Here is a 17,915-nt window from a genome sequence, read left to right as displayed (position 1 = left end):
ATCAATATGCCTTGTCCATTACTGTCCTGATTTGTGATTATTGTCTTATTTCACTGTAGAGCCTCTAGCCCTGCTCAATATGCCTTAACCAACCATTTAGTTCCACCTCCCACATATGCAGTGACATCACCTGGTTTAAAAGTCTCTAGAGACAATATCTCTCTCATCATTACTCAATGCCTAGGTTTACCTCCAATGTACTCACATCCTACCATACCTTTGTCTGTACATTATGCCTTGAATCTATTCTATTGCACCCAGAAACCTGCTCCTTAAACTCTCTGTTCCGAACGTACTAGACGACCAGTTCATATAGCTTTTAGCAGTACCCTTATCCTTCTCCTCCTCTGTTACTCTGGTGATGTAGCAGTTAATCCAGGCCCTGCAGTGCCTAGCTCCACTCCTATTCCCCAGGCACTCTCATTTGTTGACTTCTGTAACCGTAAAAGCCTTGGTTTCATGCATGTTAACATTAGAAGCCTCCTCCCTAAGTTTATTTTATATACTGCTTTAGCACACTCTACCAACCCGGATGTCCTAGTCGTGTCTGAATCCTGGCTTAGGAAGACCACCAAAAACCCTGAAATTTCCATCCCTAATTACAACATTTTCTGGCAAGATAGAACTGCCAAAGTTGGCAGTGTTGCAATCTACTGCAGAGATAGCCTGCAGAGTTCTGTCTTACTATCCAGGTCTGTACCAAAACAATTTGAGCTTCTACTTTTAAAAATCCACCTTTCCAGAAACAAGTCTCTCACCGTTGCCACTTGCTATAGACCACCCTCTGCCCCCAGCTGTGCCCTGGACACCATCAGTGAATTGATTGCCCCCCCATCTATCTTCAGAGCTCATGCTGCTAGGTGACCTAAACTGGGACATGATTAACACCGCGGCCACCCTACAATCTAAATTATCAACCCACCAGGTACAACCCCAAATCCGTAAACACGGGAACCCTCATAAATATCATCCTAACCAACTTGCCCTCCAAATACACCTCTGCTCTTTTCAACCAAGATCTCTGTGATCACTGCCTCATTGCCCATCTGTAATTAGCCCATCCAACTACCTCATCCCCATACGGTATTTATTTATCTTGCTCCTTTGCACTCCAGTATCTCTACTTGCACATTCATCTTCTGCACTTCTACCATTCCAGTGTTTAATTGCTATATTATAATTACTTTGCCACCATAGCCTATTTATTGCCTTACCTCCCTTATCCTACCTCATTTGCACACTGTATATAGACTTTTTCTACTGTATTACTGACTGTATGTTTGTCTATTCCATGTGTAACTCTGTGTTGTTGTATGTGTCGAACTACTTTGCTTTATCTTTGCCAGGTCGCAGTTGTAAATAAGAACTTGTTCTCAACTAGCCTACCTGGTTAAATAAAGGTGAAATGAAAAATGAAAAAGAAGAGAGGCTGTCGCTCTAAGAAGAGGAGGCATTAAACCTGATGATGAACCATTAAAGCTAAGAATGTTCTGCAGATTTTACAGTTATTTCAGACATTTTGATTTAAATAATTTATTTTTCTTAGGAACTTGGATTCCTGGTGCCACTACTCTGCCCTTCCAAACAAAATGGCAAACTGCTAATTTGGTCTAAAATGTGTTAATGTCATTTTTACTACATTAAATACATGCTTAATCATGTGGACAAGTATCCTGCCTCTATTGTATTGTGTTTTGGAGAAAATGGCAGACATGTTAGCAGTAACTGCATAAAATTACTGTGAAACCAAGGTAAATAAAAAACAGTTTCTCAGTTCCTGTCACGATCGCTGTCGTCGTGGAAATGACCGGACCAAGGTGCAGCATGGTGAGCGTACATTTCTTTTATTGATAAATGTCGCCAACAAACCAAAGAACAAGGCCACGACCATGACGCTTACTTAGGCTATAGTGCCACTAACAAAGACAACTATCCACAAATACAAAAGGTAAAAAGGCTGCCTAAGTATGATTCCCAACCAGAGACAACGATAGACGACCTGATTCTGGGTCAGGGTTTCGTGCGTAGCAGAGCAGTCTCTGATTGAGAACCATACCCGGCCAAAACATAGAAACAAAGAACATAGAGTTTCCCACCTGACCACCCTGACCAACCAAATATAGAGAATAAAAAGATCTCTACGGTCAGGGCGTGACAGTTCCACTCTATGAACAGTTACTGCCTTTTTTCTTGGTAGGGCAGTATTGTCCTTCCAATCTAGCTCAAAAACAAAAACTCTAGTGGCATTCTGCCTTCTCCCCAGTTTTCAGCAGTTAGCTTCACCCACGACTGGTTCTACAATCCTGATGCTGTGTTTAAATTTTTTGAAAGGTCAATAATTATCACTTGCAATAACACTTTCTAAACACATGGCCCTTATCGTTCATCAGCAGGAAAGAATTCCTCAAATAAAAAAGATACACTTACTGTAGCAGGTTTTTACAGATCCATTCAGCTATGGGTGCCTCCATCCCACTGAACTATACTGAGTTCCGCTAGACTTCCCGAGTTACCAGAGGTGGGACCAAGTCACTATTAGGCTATTAAGCAAGTCTCAAGTCACAAGGTTTGAGTCTCAAGTAGAGTCCCAAGTAGAATGAATGGGTCAAGTCTTTAGTCAAGTGCAAGTCATACATTCTAAGAGCAAGTCAAGTCCAGTCACATTTTTTCAAGTCAAGTCTCAAGTCCAAATGACAAATCACAAATCTGTGCCTATTTATTGAGGCTATCAGACAGCCATTTTCACTATTTTATTTATAACACATTTTGATGACGTAATTGTAAAATAGGGACCTTATAGCAGTCTTAATTAAGGGAAATCAGCAGAAGGCAAGGCAGGTTATCCTGCTCAGTGTAGATACATTTACAGGGCTTGGTAATCCATGGTGAAAGAGCTATATCATACATCACGGGAAATGTGAACAAAGGAAACCATACACATAAATGGAACTTCTACCTCATGCATCTTGCTGAATGTTCATGTGGACAATAAACATATCGACCCTGTCAGAGAGAAATGGTAGGCCTAAATGAAAATGTATCATTTCAAACATGAAACAGACATGTTTAAGTGTTGCAATACGCCATGCTGAGATGGAATGATGAAACGCTAGCAATTATTGTAGGATAAGATGGAATATAGATTTACCATATATGCATTTAATCAGTGGTGGAAAAAGTACCCTGTCATACTTGAGTAAAAGTAAGATACCTTGATAGGAAATGACTAAAGTAAAAGTGAAAGTCACCCAGTAAAATAATACTTAAGTAAAAGTCTAAAAGTATTTGCTTTGAAATATACTTAAGTATCAAAAGTAAAAGTATAAATCATTTCAAACTCCTTATATTAAGCAAACCAGTTGGCAAAATTGTTTGTGTTTTTGAAATGTATGGATAGCCAGGGGCACACCCCAACACTCAGACATCATTCAGAAACGCCAGATCAGAGGCAGTAGAGTTGCCAGATCAGAGACAGTAGGGTCGCCAGATCAGAGACAGTAGGGTCGCCAGATCAGAAGTAGTAGGGATGACAAGAGACGTTCTCTTGACAAGTGTGTGAATTGGACCATTTCTGTCCTGCTAAGTGTAACGAGTACATTTGGTTGTCAAGGAAAATATATGGAGTAAAAAGTACATCATTTTCTTTAGGAATGTAGTGAAGTAAAAGTTGTCAAAATATAAATAGTAAAGTACAGACACCCCAAAAAAACTACTTAATTAGGTAGTATTTTAAAGTATGTTTACGTAAGTTCTTTTCACCACTGCATTTAATTAAAATTGAGAAAGCAACAGCAAACATTTCGACAAGAGAAGCGCTCTCCACCGGCGGCAGTTTGGAGAGTGCAAGTGGAGGTGCTTCTTTGCCACAGTAATAATACATTTTAAAAACACATTTAAAATGCAAGCTTCATACGTAAATTATACATTTCAAGCAATTTTGACATAGGCCTTCCAAAAGACCAGTAGGCCTTTGCTAGTAGACTAATTATTGCTTGATGCCCCCTTGCTGGTTTGCTTCTAAATTGAGCTGCATATTTATTTATTACGGGAATCCTCTCCCTACAATTTGACGTTTGCAGTGCACCGGATCCTGTAACTGTACAGCATTGACAGTTTGCTGGTCCATTCAGAGGTTGCGTTTCACTAGCCAATCTGTTGAATTTTTAACGCTGCTTAGAGAGTAAACCCGCGGAGACTGTGCTACAAAGCCTGCCAAATAATTTAAAGTAAAGTCATTTTATTGCCTATTAAGTTGAGTCTCAAATCATCAAATATGTAACATCCAAGTCGTGTGACTGCGAGTTACGCTTACACACAGGTCAGGTGTTTGAAACACACTACATAGCTAATTAGCACAGGTGGTCGCCTTTGTCTTCTGTCACTTTTCCATAAACGAACGCTGTAACATGGAGATATGGCCATTGGGAAACACGCGATGCCTGTTAATGTTCACAGCAAGCATCGGGGCTCTTAACACCCCCTTGTCAGAAGATAGGCCTACTGTCAAAAGGCGCTAAAGCATTTAGCCTCTATGAATGGGGCAGCCTACTTCCAATTTAGTGCTGAAGACACCCAGGCCTCACAAACAATCTGTACTTGATGTAGTCCATTTTATTTGACTGGAATTTTGCTTGGCATGGCATCTTTTCTTAGACATGACATCACGCAATCGACTACTCTGTGCTTCTCCATCGCCGAGGGAAAGCAGAGCTCAGAGAGTGATTACTACTGCCTGAATCAGTCTTGTTTTCATGGAATGAACTGTCAGTCAGTGGAATATCATCTCGCTTCTAGTCCAACACTTGCTAAATGGTGAGAATAACAGGAGTGGGAGGTTGAAAGACCATATTTGTGGTGAATTGACGATAAATGATTGTATAGTCATTATTTAATGACATGAGAGGACAATTGTTTCGTATATGTTCACACCAGCTAGCTAGCATAATGACAGTGCAGTGGAACATTGTCCGTTGCTAACTAGCTACAATGTTTGACAGTTAGCCTAGCTAGCTAACTAGTCAATACCCTTACGCTAGCTTGTTGACACTTTGCTAGTTAGCTAAGATAGGTGATTGATTTGCACAGAGTATACTAAACCAACATGTTACGCTACTGCTATAGTGGGATGTCACAGGTAATGGGACTATCAAATAATAATTTCCATTTCCTCTGTGAAAATGCGACACTGGCCGTAAATTATGGCCTGCCATAACATAAACGTGTTTGCAGTTACCTAGCAAGCTATATAGCTACAGTTTTTTTTCCTGAACGAGAAGTTAGAAAGTTGTTTACTAGTAAAACTTATTTGGAGCGAATTCTAACGTTAGTTCGTTGCTTGATCAGCTGGCTTGCATGTTTGTTGTGGTCAACCACACAGGCGGTTATGGACGGTTTCATAGCACATAAGGTAGCTAACGTTAGTGTATAATACAGATGCGACACAGGCCTGTCACCACCTACAATGGCAATCTATAGCGAGCTAATATGAAAGATTGATAGCAAAAGTAGCTAGCTACCACTCCCCCTATTTTCAGTAGGCTATAGAACGCAGTTCCTAGTATCAGCCCAGCAGATGATGATGTAGCTACACCAACAACAACTGCGGGCCTTGTCAGATCTTTTATTGTTGTTTGTTTTTGTGTTGTGTATTACCTAGTTGTAAAGATGTATGGTTTACTGAAAAAGGTTATCTGAATTTTCAGCTGTAGTTTCACTCCTGTGTGCTACTGCATTTCTTTCCCCTGTTTACCCATCTGCCCACATAGTCACACATTCATGCTGCAACGCCTCAAAGGCTGACCTATTTTGAGCCCTTACACAATTCATGCCAAGCTGCTTACAGAGACCATAAGAACATGTAGTATAGGTCATTTCTATTTTGCCATATCCCCATAGTTTGACATTCTCTGCACTAGCTTCTTGTGCAAAGTCTATGATTTGAGTATGATTATAAGCCTAAATGTAAATAAAATGTGTTACTAAAATGCCATGGTATAAGACACATCAACTGAGCATCATCAAAACCATCAGGAGAAAATACAACTTGCAGTAGTAGAGACAGAGAGGCCTGTCAGTTTGCTGCTGTGTAGCAGTCACGCAAAACTATACTTCCTAGTTTGAGCTGCATTTCTATGGTCATAGCATTGGGGTCAGTACATAGCTGAGGTTAGCTGCTAACAGCTTGCGTTGTTGTTTCTGAAAACCCCACCAAAGCAGCCAAGAGACCAGGAGGTCCTGGGACAGCAGAGAAAGAGAAAGAGAGTATTCATTATTTCCCCTGGTTGGTTCCCATAGAGGACAGGCATCCTATCAAAGACTGGCCGTCTAGACTCAGATTCAACCAGCTGCTTTGGACAGCACCTCAAAGAACAGCTCACATTTCTTGGGAAACTTTCTTCCTCGCTCACTGTAAATATTTTTGCTGTCTTTAGCTGCTCTTTCATGCTTACCAAGTGTATTTCTCCTGCCCTGGGTTAGTGTTCAGACTCCGGGTCCACACCCCTGTTCTCTCTACGGCCGTTTGATCGTCCGTGCTGGCTTGGAGCCTGAAGGAAGACATCAGACAGTGACTAGGCCAACATCTAAGGCTGCTGGAAACCTGATCGAAGAATATCTGCTTTTATGATTTCTGAATTTATTGAACTTAATCTGAGTGTTTGCTTGAGCGCATCAGTTCAGTTCATCTCCACCAGTGTTTGTCTTTCTGAGGTGACTGGGGTTGTGTTGTTGTGCAGTGGTACATCTAACCTCTTGACCTCTACAGCTGACTTCCTGTTATGATTAGGGTTTGTGTTGAGAGTGGATGAAGACTGAGTCTTATCAAAGAGGGTTTAGTATAAAGACATTAGGAACAAAACATTAAGAACACCCGCTCTTTCCATGACATAGACTGACCAGGTGAATCCAGGTCAAAGCTATGATCCCTTATTGATGTAATTTGTTAAACTAACCTCAATCATTCTAGATGAAGGGGATGAGACCGGTCAAAGAAGGATTTTTAAGCCTTGAGACAATTTAGACATGGATTGTGTGTGTGCTGTTCAGAGGGTGAATGGGCAAGACAAAATAACGCAGCTGGATTTTTCACGCTTAACAGTTACCTGTGTGTATCAAGAATGGTCCATCACCCAAAGGACATCCAGCCAACTTGACACAACTGTGGAACGCATTGGAGTCAACATGGGCCAGTATCACTGTAGAATGATTTCGACACCGTGTAGAGTCCATGCCGTGACGAATTGAGGCTGTGTTCCTAGGAAGGTGTTTCTAATGTTTGGTATACTCAGTGTAGATTCTACATGTGCTAAGGCCACAGGGGGCTGGAGATTATTACAGATACCTCTGATATTCTTGTGATAGATTACATAAACTCCTTGAAAGATAGCAAAATTCTGTTAGTTTACTGGTGAACTTGTAAAGTTTCCAATAATATCCCCTCCCTTTGCAGCTGTACTTGCAATAGACTAGGATTGTTGTTTTTCATTCTAATCTTTGAGAATTGTCAGTAAATCAGAATTGAATGATATAAAATGTTTAAGTATAATATCTCTCCCTCTTTCCCACCTCTCTCCTTCCCCTCTTTCTCCTTCTACAGGTGAGTGGCTAGTCCGCCACACCCAGCCTGCGTTGCCATGGACGCCTGTGCCCGTATCCGAGGAGTTCCTCTCAGGACCAGAGCCTCCATCAGGAAAGAGGTTAGTGTCAGACTGCCATATTCTAATTCATTGATTGACTGATCGATTGATTTCATTTAAATGGTGATAACCTGGTACTGTGTGTGAGGTTGTGCATGTGTGAAACCTAAGCTACCCTCTAATTGTGTGTATGGAGTAGACGGTGCGTGACAGTGGGCCTCAGTGTTTGAAGAGCCTTCTGAGGAGCAGGAAGGAGCTGTGCAGCATGGGACTGGAGCTACAGACCAGAGACTCACCACGCCTGACTGAGGTGTATATCACAACACACACACGCTTTGATTATGACTTCATGATTTTGAGGATTTCCCTGACTTGTCCTTTTCTTCCCTCAGATCAATTTTGTGTGTTTGCCTGGCCTCTCTGAAGGGGAGGATCTAACTCTACAGGTGAGACGTACTGCACCAGCTCTGACTCTTTTGTAGTTCAATGAATGCGGCACTCAGCAGTAGAAACAATAACAAAGCGTTTCTGTAAAAATTTGAGAGATGGGGCTGGAGAAATGTAACCACTCTCACATTCATAGACAGAGCTGTGGATGCAAGGACTGACCATCCATGATATGAAAATAATGATAGTTTGAACCATGTTTTGAAGCTATAATGTTTGTTTACATTTACTTTGTTTACAAATGTTAGAGTAAAACAAGCTTATATTTTGGGTTCTGATGGGGTATGACAGTTGAACTAAACTCATGAGGCATTTATTTATAAGTTATATTCTTCAAGAATCAATGGGAACTTATAATTAATGAATTAAGTCCAAAAATGGATGTAGCAACTGCTGATTGCCACTTTAAGTGATGTGTTATTAACGTATTATTTGTGTGATGTTCTGTCCTCGTTCCCAGGCCCTGTCGTCTCTCCCAGGGGACCTGGCGGAGCTCCTGAGGTCTCCCCACGTTACCAGCCTGAGGAACGAAGAGGTGCTGCTGCTGAAGGACAGCAGGAAACCAGCCGACAGGAGGGACTCTACTACACAGGTAGACATGAGAGGAGGACGTGTCTAATAGGGGAAAGACTGTGTGTTTCTCAGGTCTATAGACTGCTTCAGAGGAAATGCAGTATTTCACAGGTAAATAAGAGTTCAATATAGTTTTGAAGCTGATTCATAGGACCTTACTCAGGCTGCTTGTAAAGGCCTGAGAGATTCTGTGTTTTCACCCTGTTGAACCTAGCCAGGTATACAGATCTCTGGGATAGTGTGGTTGCTTGTTTTCTCACCAGTGATTGCCACATTGTCCTGCCTGGTCCCATGTGTCTGTGCTAGTGTTCAGTCTGGCTCTGCAGCATTGTGGTTACAGTGTGTGTGACATACAGATATACAGACAGGCAGTGCAACTAAAACTGAGCCTCTACCCACGGTGGCCAAGACAGAAGTGACACTGAGTGTTCTATTCTGCATATACAACAACACCTCAGACCACAATCAGACATGTAGACATAACAAGACTGTCCCAGTAGAGCCCCTCTCTCTGTAAGACACAGACCGAAGGAAAGAGAACTCTTGCGTGAATTCCTGTGAGTTTCCAAAGCCAAAGACTCTCCGATGATTAGCGCGTCTAGGCAGTCCGATGATTAGCGCGTCTAGGCAGGCGCTGACAGTCTGCAGACCTAGTTTTTTATTCCTCAACGAGCTAATTGTCCCTTGGCAGTAAGAATAAACTATTGTACCAGGCAGCCAGCAAACTCTGACTGTTTCTTCTCTATCCTCTGCAGCAGTGCTCGCTAAAGGCGGTGTGTGTTGTAAGGCACAGCTCCAGCCCGAGTCAGGCCATTGTTGGTGTGTTGGTGGGCCTGCTGGGGCGTTATGCTGCGGGGGTCCGTTATGCCCTGGAGCTCCAGGCCCTCCACAGGGGCACGGCAGAACCCTGCCAGCCCGAGGACGATGACACCAACCAGTCTGTGTCTTCCATCGAAGATGACTTTGTCACTGCTCTGGAACACCTAGAAGAGGAGGCCACTGGAGAGAATAACAACGGTAGGTTCATCACAGCTCTATGTAGATAAACGTTCAATAGAGCATGATGTGTTCAGTTATTATTGCGTAACCTTAAGTGTTAAGTAAATTTAGACCAAAACATTTACCCCCCCACTCTCTATCTCCCTCTCTCCCTAGCCGATGACTCTTATCTCCATGGAAACCACCGTGATGTGGCCTCCCAGACAGTCCCTGCCCACAAGAGAGACAAGGTCCTATCAGGCTCCAGGATCATAATCAGCTCTTCCCACAGGATGTCCTCAACCAATCGTAGGCCTCCTCCAGAGGTGTCCGTTACCGTACAGTGCTCCAGAAGGGAAGATTCCCAGTGGACCCTCTGCAGCCCTAGAGCCCGGCTCCCCTCCCCCACACGTCCTGTCAGCGAATCAGAGGAGTCGGACGGGTCCAGCCCTAGTCCAATCATTTTTCTAGATGAGGTTGGCTACCAGAAAAGTCTCAAAGCGACACTGGACATCCCTCAGATCCCCGGGGGGCCGACGGACAGGGTGGAGGACTCTGACTCTGAGGTCAGCGAGTTCTTCGACAGCTTTGACCAGTTTGACGACCTAGACGAGCTGAGCTCAGAGAGCTGTACACTCACCTTGCCTTTAGACCCGACTTCCTCTGTTATCATTACCGGCCCAGACCAGAAGAAGAAGTACTCTGGTACTGGCAAGTCAGGGTCCAAGAAAGTGTCCCGAAGCTGTTCCACCATGAACCCTCACCGGTTTGACCAGCGCACCCTCCCTGCGAATGTGAAGAAGCCCACCCCACTCAGAAGTCCCCTCCCCCTTGGCTCTCCATATGGATCCCCTGACTCCCCCCGGCCGGCCCGGACCTCCTGTGAGGAAGGTGGAGGTCCTCTGTTCAGCCCCGTTAGCTCCTCAGCCTTCAGCCCACTCGGAGATGGAGCTCTGGATTACTTCTGGAAGACAGAGGGAGATGGAGGAGATGAGTCAGAGCTAAAGAAACCCCAGGACCTGTGTTCCCTCTACAAGACTTACTCAGACTTTGCCAGCAGTCTGTCCAAGGAGATCCTGGGCTCCGTGTGTGGATACCAGTCTCCCGTGAACCTCAACGACAACAAGAACCTGAGCTGTGTCTGTCACAAGGAGTTCCAGAACCAGTCTGGACACGTCATGAAGCTGTCTGAGATCCAGGAGACGGTGACTGTCTCCAAGATTCAGCAGAAGCCCCAGTCTCTGAAGGACGGCATCCAGAGGTTCGCTACAGACTTGGTAGAGATGAGTCTGGGCAGCGCTCTGAGAGACCTGCAGAAGGGAGTGTCCTCTTGCACCACCACCCTCTGCCACCTGGCTGCCAGACTCACCTCGTCTGTCTTCCAGATGGCCTTCCAGGAGATCGGCATGCGCCGCGCCTACGTCCTGAAGGAACGGGCCATCAACGGGCTGGCTGGGTTCTTGGTGGGAGAGGCAGTGTCGGGCGCTCTGAAGGACTTCCTGACCGTGAAGAAGCAGATGTTCAACAGCACCGTGACTCAGTTTGCCGCCGACCTGGCGGAGGAGCTAGTGTATGAGGGGATGATGGAAGTGTGTCAGTTCTCCCACCCCTCCACCCCCCTCACCCCCAGTGACTGGTCCTTCAGCGTGGGGGAGGAGGACGATGAGGAGGTGGTGTCCTCCTATGCCTCGGACCTCTCTGAGTCTGTCCTCCAGGAGGCCTTCATCGAACTGTCCCAGGCTGACGTGGCCTTCACCACCCAAGCAGCCATCAGTGTCTCTCTGGACAACACATTCAACGTCAGCACTGACGAAACACACACTACCTGCAGTACTGCTGCTGACCACCAGCCTAACCCTCCCGAGGAAGGCCCAAGTCCATCAGGGGAGGATGGCTGTACTGTGAAGAAGGCTCTGTTCTGTGTGTCTGGGATGGCCAGCTGTGTACCTGTCCCCCAGGCAGGCCAGGCCCTCTTCCACGACTCAGAAGAGATCTGCCAGTGTAAGATCAGCCTGGCCCACACCTCCCAGACCAGCCCCAAGAGGAGCTGCAGCTCAGAGAGCAGAATGGTGACCACAGCCGCCTCTGATGCTACTGCTGCCACACAGACTGACCTGCTGCCAAAGACCCCCTTTCACAACTTATCTGGCAACATGGTGGATATGATAGTGAGTGAAGCGTGTGAGCTGATGACTGCCACAAAGATGAAGAAGAAGGTGGAGGACTGTGCTGACTTCCTTTCTAAAGCCATTGTTGGTCGGGGACCTCCATCCAGACAGGAGGGTACTGTCACTGACCAGACCTCCCACTCCTCTCTCCACCCTCATTCTCAGAACCCAGGGAGAGTGACCTGTGAGTCAGGCTCCAGGTCCAGCAGAGCTGTCTCAGAGACCCGGCCTGTGATGATGAAGGATACTTTAGAGATTCCAGGGTTGGAGATGGACGGCCGGGAAGGCAGGAAGATGGCCTCCGGTGAGGAGATGGTTCCCGGCACTGGTTGCAAGTCCAGCGGGACCCCTGGGACGCCCCCCTCCACCCCCCAGCATCCCAACAAGGTGTCCCAGGAGAAGCAGATCAAGCAGTTTTCCAAGAAGCTGAAAGGCAAACTGGCCAAGGAGTTCTCTCCCGCCACCCCTCCTCCCACCCCACACTACCAGCCAGGGCCTGAGCCCAAAGAGTCTCCCTCTGAGATGGACAAGGCTGACTTCATGCTCAAACTGATGAGGTCTCTGTCTGAGGAGGCAGACGGGAACGAGGAAGACGAGGGTGGAGTAGAAGGGCTTAACTCTGGAACCGAGACAGGAAACTGTCCACAGCCAGAACTCAACCTATTGGTTGGAGGACACAAGATGGCCGACAAGGGAGCCCTCCATTATGCAGAGCGCCTGGCGTGCCACATCGTCTCCATGGCGACAGAGATGGGCACTCTGGGAGGAGTGGAGGATAGAGGTAGGAGGACGGTGGAGGAGAGAAGAGACAGCGTGGCCCAGTTCTCGGAGCAGACCCTTAACACGCTGTGGATCTACGCTGGCGAGGTGGCAGGAGAGGTGATCAGTGACGTGAAGAGGATAATGGGGTCAGGACAGTGTCGTCAAAGATCAGTCAAACGAGCCAGCCAGGACTGGTCAGGGGAATGCCCTCACCACCACAACCAACTCCAGCCCAGTGAACACAGCAGGGGCTGCAGAGTGGGTCATCTGGCTGAACAGTGGTCTGGTGACCTCCTCTCCTCTGTCCTCCACCCGTCAATTTCCACATCTACTGCCAGCTCTGGCCTGTCCTCTGACTACCCCAGCTGTGAAAGTGTGACAGATGAGTATGCTGGATACCTCATCAGGCTGCTGAAGAAAGAGGGAGGCAGCAGGGAGCTGGTCCTGGATCAGTATGCCAGCCGTCTGGCCTATCGCTCCATCAAACTGGGCCTGGCCCATGCTGCCCGCAACATGAAGAAGAGACCCTCCTCCTCCAGGCACCACTCCTCCAGGAGGCTCCACCAGGATGGCTGCAGGGGGCCCAACGCTGAGCTGTCTGTACCCATGGACGAAGCAGGGAGAGTGGGATCTCCTTCCAGCGACTCTGATGATGGGAGCCAGAGGGAGTACATGGAGCTGGTGAACTTCGCAGAGTTGTTGGCGTACAACATCACCTGTGACGTCACACGCAAACTCTGTGTGTCGTCAGACCGACTACCCAAGTCCCTGACTGACTCGTGTCTGTATCAGAAATTCAAGCTGGAGGACATGGCAGAGAACCTGATCAGGAACTCCTTTTCATGCCCCCTGCTGGCCAACGAGGGAAAGGGCAGGCAGTACCACAGCACAGGCTGCCTGGACGACGGAGGCTACAGCAGTGGAGTCATGCAGGTCAGTTTGGTTTAGTTCATAATTTTATTTAAGTAGGGAAAGATACTGTTAAAACATGTACACATTGAATTAACAGCAGTCTGATTCATGTTATCATTGTAGCATTAGACTTCAGCTTTCTCCAATTCCCAGCATTTGTCTCTGCAGGTCATGGAGCACTATGCCAGGAAGATAGTGGACGACACGCTGGAGATGGGCCTGGCCTCGGCCGGACACCCAGCCCAACAGGGTCCAGACAGACACGCCCACTCTGAGAGACCGTCTGAGGGGGGAGCAGTGGGCTCTGTGCTGGGGGAGACAACCTGCCGATACTGCCAGGTCAAGAAGTGTCAGCCATTTTTTTTCTGATGGATTACTTATGGTCTATCACCCACTCATTTTTTTATATACAGTTCTTGAGTATTCATGTTTGTTATTACAGGTCATCGAGTGTCCGTTCTGCTCGTGGCCTAGCAGGCAGTACATCCTTGGGGCAGGAGCAGGCCAGAGGAGGAGGCCAGACGGGGAGGTGGGGGTGTGTGGCCTGGAGATCCCTGAGATCCACATCGATCTGGACCGCAGGGCAGTGTTCGCAGAGGAGATCGTCACTACGGCAATGGAGGGGGCGAAACGAGAGCTGAGCAACACCAGCCTGAATGCTGACAGCGGGATCGGACACGACGGGCCAAGCTTTGCCGAGAGTCTGACCGCAGAGATCATGACGTCCGCGCTGTCCAACGCATGCCAGACTGCCAACCTCAGGTACAAATACATTGTGGCAAAGTCTGTGTAAGACACAACACCACCAATCTGTGACGAGCCCTAATGTTGTAGAGAGCAACCACATGGTGAGTCAAGACCCATAAGATTCCATGACTGTTCACATGGATTTCCTTATGGTTAACCATGATGCTTAGTAATATGTAAGGGTTTGACTAATTCTTGTGACGCACCATCTTGGGCAATTAATTGAAGAGTCCATAATTTTCGCAATTTTGTACTTGACCAGATTACACAACAATAGTAAAGGAGCCAAGAAGAGGTCCACCATCCTGATTACTAACTAGTTCTCTCAGTCCCTAATGTTGATAGTATTATGAACTGTATGTCTCTGTATAAAGATTCTGTATCTTTATTCTTGTGTCTGGTTCCCTTTCTCCATGTCCCTGTGGTAGCTCTCCAGGCAGGGAGGCCACAGAGTCCACCGTGTCCCAGCAGCTCAGTCTGAGTGTGGGAGATGACAGTCTGGGCAGCTGGTCCAACCTTAGCTTTGAGGACGAGCACCCCGACGAGACCAGCAGCTTCCTGCACCTCAGCGACAGGTAGGGAACACACAGAACATCATGTAGTCTCAAACTAATCTGCTCTGTTCTTTTAGTTTCTCTGAAGTAGAGGTCGACCGATTATGATTTTTCAACGCTGATACCGATTTTATTGGAGGACCAAAAAAGCCAATACCGATTTAATCGGCCGATTTTTATTTATTTATTTGTAATAATGACAATTACAACAATACTGAATGAACACTTATTTTAACTTAATATAATACATCAATAAAATCAATTTAGCCTCAAATAAATAATGAAACATGTTCAATTTGGTTTAAATAATGCAAAAACAAAGTGTTGGAGAAGAAAGTAAAAGTGCAATATGTGCTATGTAAGAAAGCTAACGTTTCAGTTCCTTGCTCAGAACATGAGAACATATGAAAGCTTGTGGTTCCTTTTAACATGAGTCTTCAATATTCCCAGGTAAGAAGTTTTAGGTTGTAGTTATTATAGGAATTATAGGACTATTTCCCTCTATACCATTTGTATTTCATTAACCGTTGACTATTGGATGTTCTTATAGGCACTTTAGTATTGCCAGTGTAACAGTATAGCTTCCGTCCCTCTCCTCGCTCCTCCCTGGGCTCGAACCAGCAACACAACGACACCAGCCACCATCGAAACAGCGTTACCCATGCAGACAAGGGGAACAACTACTAGAAGGCTCAGACCGAGTGACGTTTGAAATGCTATTAGCGCGCTAACTAGCTAGCCATTTCACTTCGGTTACACCAGCCTCATCTCGGGAGTTGATAGGCTTGAAATCATAAACAGCGCACAACAAACAGCTGCTGGCAAAACGCACGAAAGTGCTGTTTGAATGAATGTTTACGCGCCTGCTTCTGCCTACCACCGCTCAGTCAGATACTTGTATGCTTGTATGCTCAGTCAGATTAAATGCAACACAGGACACGCTAGATAATATCTAGTAATATCATCAACCATGTGTAGTTAACTAGTGATTATGATTGATTGTTTTTTATAAGATAAGTTTAATGCTAGCTAGCAACTTACCTTTGCTTACTGCATTCGCGTAACAGGCGTAACAGTCTTCTTGTGGAGTGCAACGAGAGAGAGGCAGGTCGTTATTGCGTTGGACTAGATAACTGTAAGGTTGCAAGATTGGATCCCCCGAGCTGACAAGGTGAAAATCTGTCGTTCTATTATTTTTCAATCAAGAGGTCAAATGGCATTTCCCATGGCATTTTAAGGTGACTGTGGTGATTGGGGATTAGCTGGTTTGATGCTGTGAGACTGAGTTGAGATCAGTACAAGACGGGTTTCTCCATGTTGTCTGTCGGATGGCTGCTGGATGATGTGAGGTCATCAGCAGAATGTATAGTTTGGGAACCTGTAGGACCTCCTGCTGCCGAGAAACAATTATCTCTGATTTGAGCAAATATTACATTACATATATTCTCTCAAATGTTATATAATTTAAATAGCTGATTAATGCCAAGTTCTGCTGAGATTGTTTGAGTTAATGCATCATAAGGATAATTTATCACTTTTAAGTGATAAATGTATTTTCCTTAATGATAGAAACACACACACATACTGGTCTGTTAGTGAATCTGATGTAATGCTCTGAGAGTGACATGGTCTCACCCAGTCTCACGGTTGGAGGAGAGTTATTGACGTTCCCTGGCTCAGCCTGATATCTCTATGGAAGCAGACCCAGTCAACATGTATCTCCCCAGATACTGAATGGGAGAATGTGTGAGGAGAACAGATAGTTATTTTGAAGGTATGATAATATTTGTTTAAGGTGTGTCTGTAGCAGCCTTTCTCTCTCTCTCTGCCTCAGGCCCTTTCCACAAGAACAAAGTCCTTCCACCATTTGTTATTCATTAGCTTCTCTCTCTCCCTTCAAAATACTTTCCCAACTGTCTCCCAACTGTCAACAAATAAACTAGGTAACTCAGGAAAGGAAAGGCTCAATTGTAAGGGTTTTCAAACCCTAGAAGAACTGATTGACTTCTTAACAATCTCTCAGCATACCACTTTCATAAACCACAGCTACGAAGACAGTATTTTAGCTCAGGTCATCATTTAACTAGTTGGTGGAGCTATTTTTAGGTCTCCACATCATTCTTTACATACCAGAGTACGCAGTGGGCAGGTTCCAGCCAGCCTGATAATCAGGGCTAATTTAACTAAACAAAAAAATACATATTGTCGGCTAGGTACCTCGACTAACCAGTGCACATTGACTCTATACCAGTGCCTCCTGTATATAGTCTCGCTTTTGTTATTTTACTGCTGCTCTTTAATTACTTGATTTCTTATTCTTATTTTATTTTAACTTATTTTTTGGTTGATTAAGGGCTTGTAAGTAAGCATTTCACTTTTTTTTTTTTACCTTTATTTAACTAGGCAAGTCCTTTAAGAACAAATTCTTATTTTCACTGACGGCCTAGGAACAGTGGGTTAACTGCCTTGTTCAGGGGCAGAACGACAGATTTTTACCTTGTCAGCTCTGGGATTTGAACTTACAACCTTTGGGTTACTAGTCCAACGCTCTAACCACTAGGCTACGCTGGTCTACACCTGTTTTATTCAGCACATGTGACTAATACAATTTGGTTTGATAAGTGCAGTGAAAAGTGTTGTTTTACAGGGTCAGCCATAGTAGTACTGTGCCCCTGGAGCAAATTAGGGTTAAGTGCCTAGCTCAAGGGCCTTGTCGGATCTACAGTGTGTTGTGATGCTCCAGCTGCCAGCTGGATGTCCCAGTGGAATTCACAAGTGAAGACTAGTATGCAGTGATCTCATCTAACATAATTGGGCAGTCATCAGTTATTGCTTTGATTGTTTTTTCAGGACCAAAACTATTGTATGAGCCTCATATTGAGATGGATCATGTAATGCTTTAAAGCAGTTGTTGCTGTCAGGTAAGAAAGATCAACCAGGTCTCTTATGAACCTGCTTGACCGAACTGATTCCCATGCCTAAGACTGTGTGTGTGCCCATTGTTGAACGGTTGTCTCCCCAGCAGCATTGGGAACAGCAGTAGTTGGAGCAGGTTAGGTTTAGTTAGAGCAGGTTAGGTTTAGTTGGATCCGGTTAGGTTTAGTTAGAGCAGGTTAGGTTTAGTTGGAGCAGGTTAGGTT

At 45.5% G+C, this 17,915-nt stretch overlaps 1 protein-coding gene across 2 annotated transcripts in view; it reads left to right on the top strand.

Moving 5' to 3' along the window:
* Window positions 1-7,614: 7,614 nt before the first annotated feature.
* LOC139380752 (A kinase (PRKA) anchor protein 11) overlaps window positions 7,615-17,915 on the top strand; it is a 29,700-nt gene continuing 19,399 nt past the window's right edge. For both annotated transcript variants that reach the window (XM_071123749.1, XM_071123750.1), the window contains exons 1-9: window positions 7,615-7,694; window positions 7,834-7,944; window positions 8,027-8,080; window positions 8,542-8,673; window positions 9,410-9,671; window positions 9,810-13,495; window positions 13,643-13,813; window positions 13,917-14,236; window positions 14,650-14,796. In XM_071123749.1, coding sequence (XP_070979850.1) covers window positions 7,632-7,694; window positions 7,834-7,944; window positions 8,027-8,080; window positions 8,542-8,673; window positions 9,410-9,671; window positions 9,810-13,495; window positions 13,643-13,813; window positions 13,917-14,236; window positions 14,650-14,796 — 4,946 coding nt within the window. In that variant the 5' untranslated portion in view covers window positions 7,615-7,631. The remainder of the gene's footprint in view (window positions 7,695-7,833; window positions 7,945-8,026; window positions 8,081-8,541; window positions 8,674-9,409; window positions 9,672-9,809; window positions 13,496-13,642; window positions 13,814-13,916; window positions 14,237-14,649; window positions 14,797-17,915) is intronic.

This window comes from Oncorhynchus clarkii, chromosome 22 (genome assembly GCF_045791955.1).
Source record: "Oncorhynchus clarkii lewisi isolate Uvic-CL-2024 chromosome 22, UVic_Ocla_1.0, whole genome shotgun sequence".
Classification (NCBI taxonomy): Eukaryota; Metazoa; Chordata; class Actinopteri; order Salmoniformes; family Salmonidae; genus Oncorhynchus; species Oncorhynchus clarkii.
Note: the sequence above shows the minus strand (reverse complement) of the source record. Positions and strands in the feature narration are given on the sequence as shown.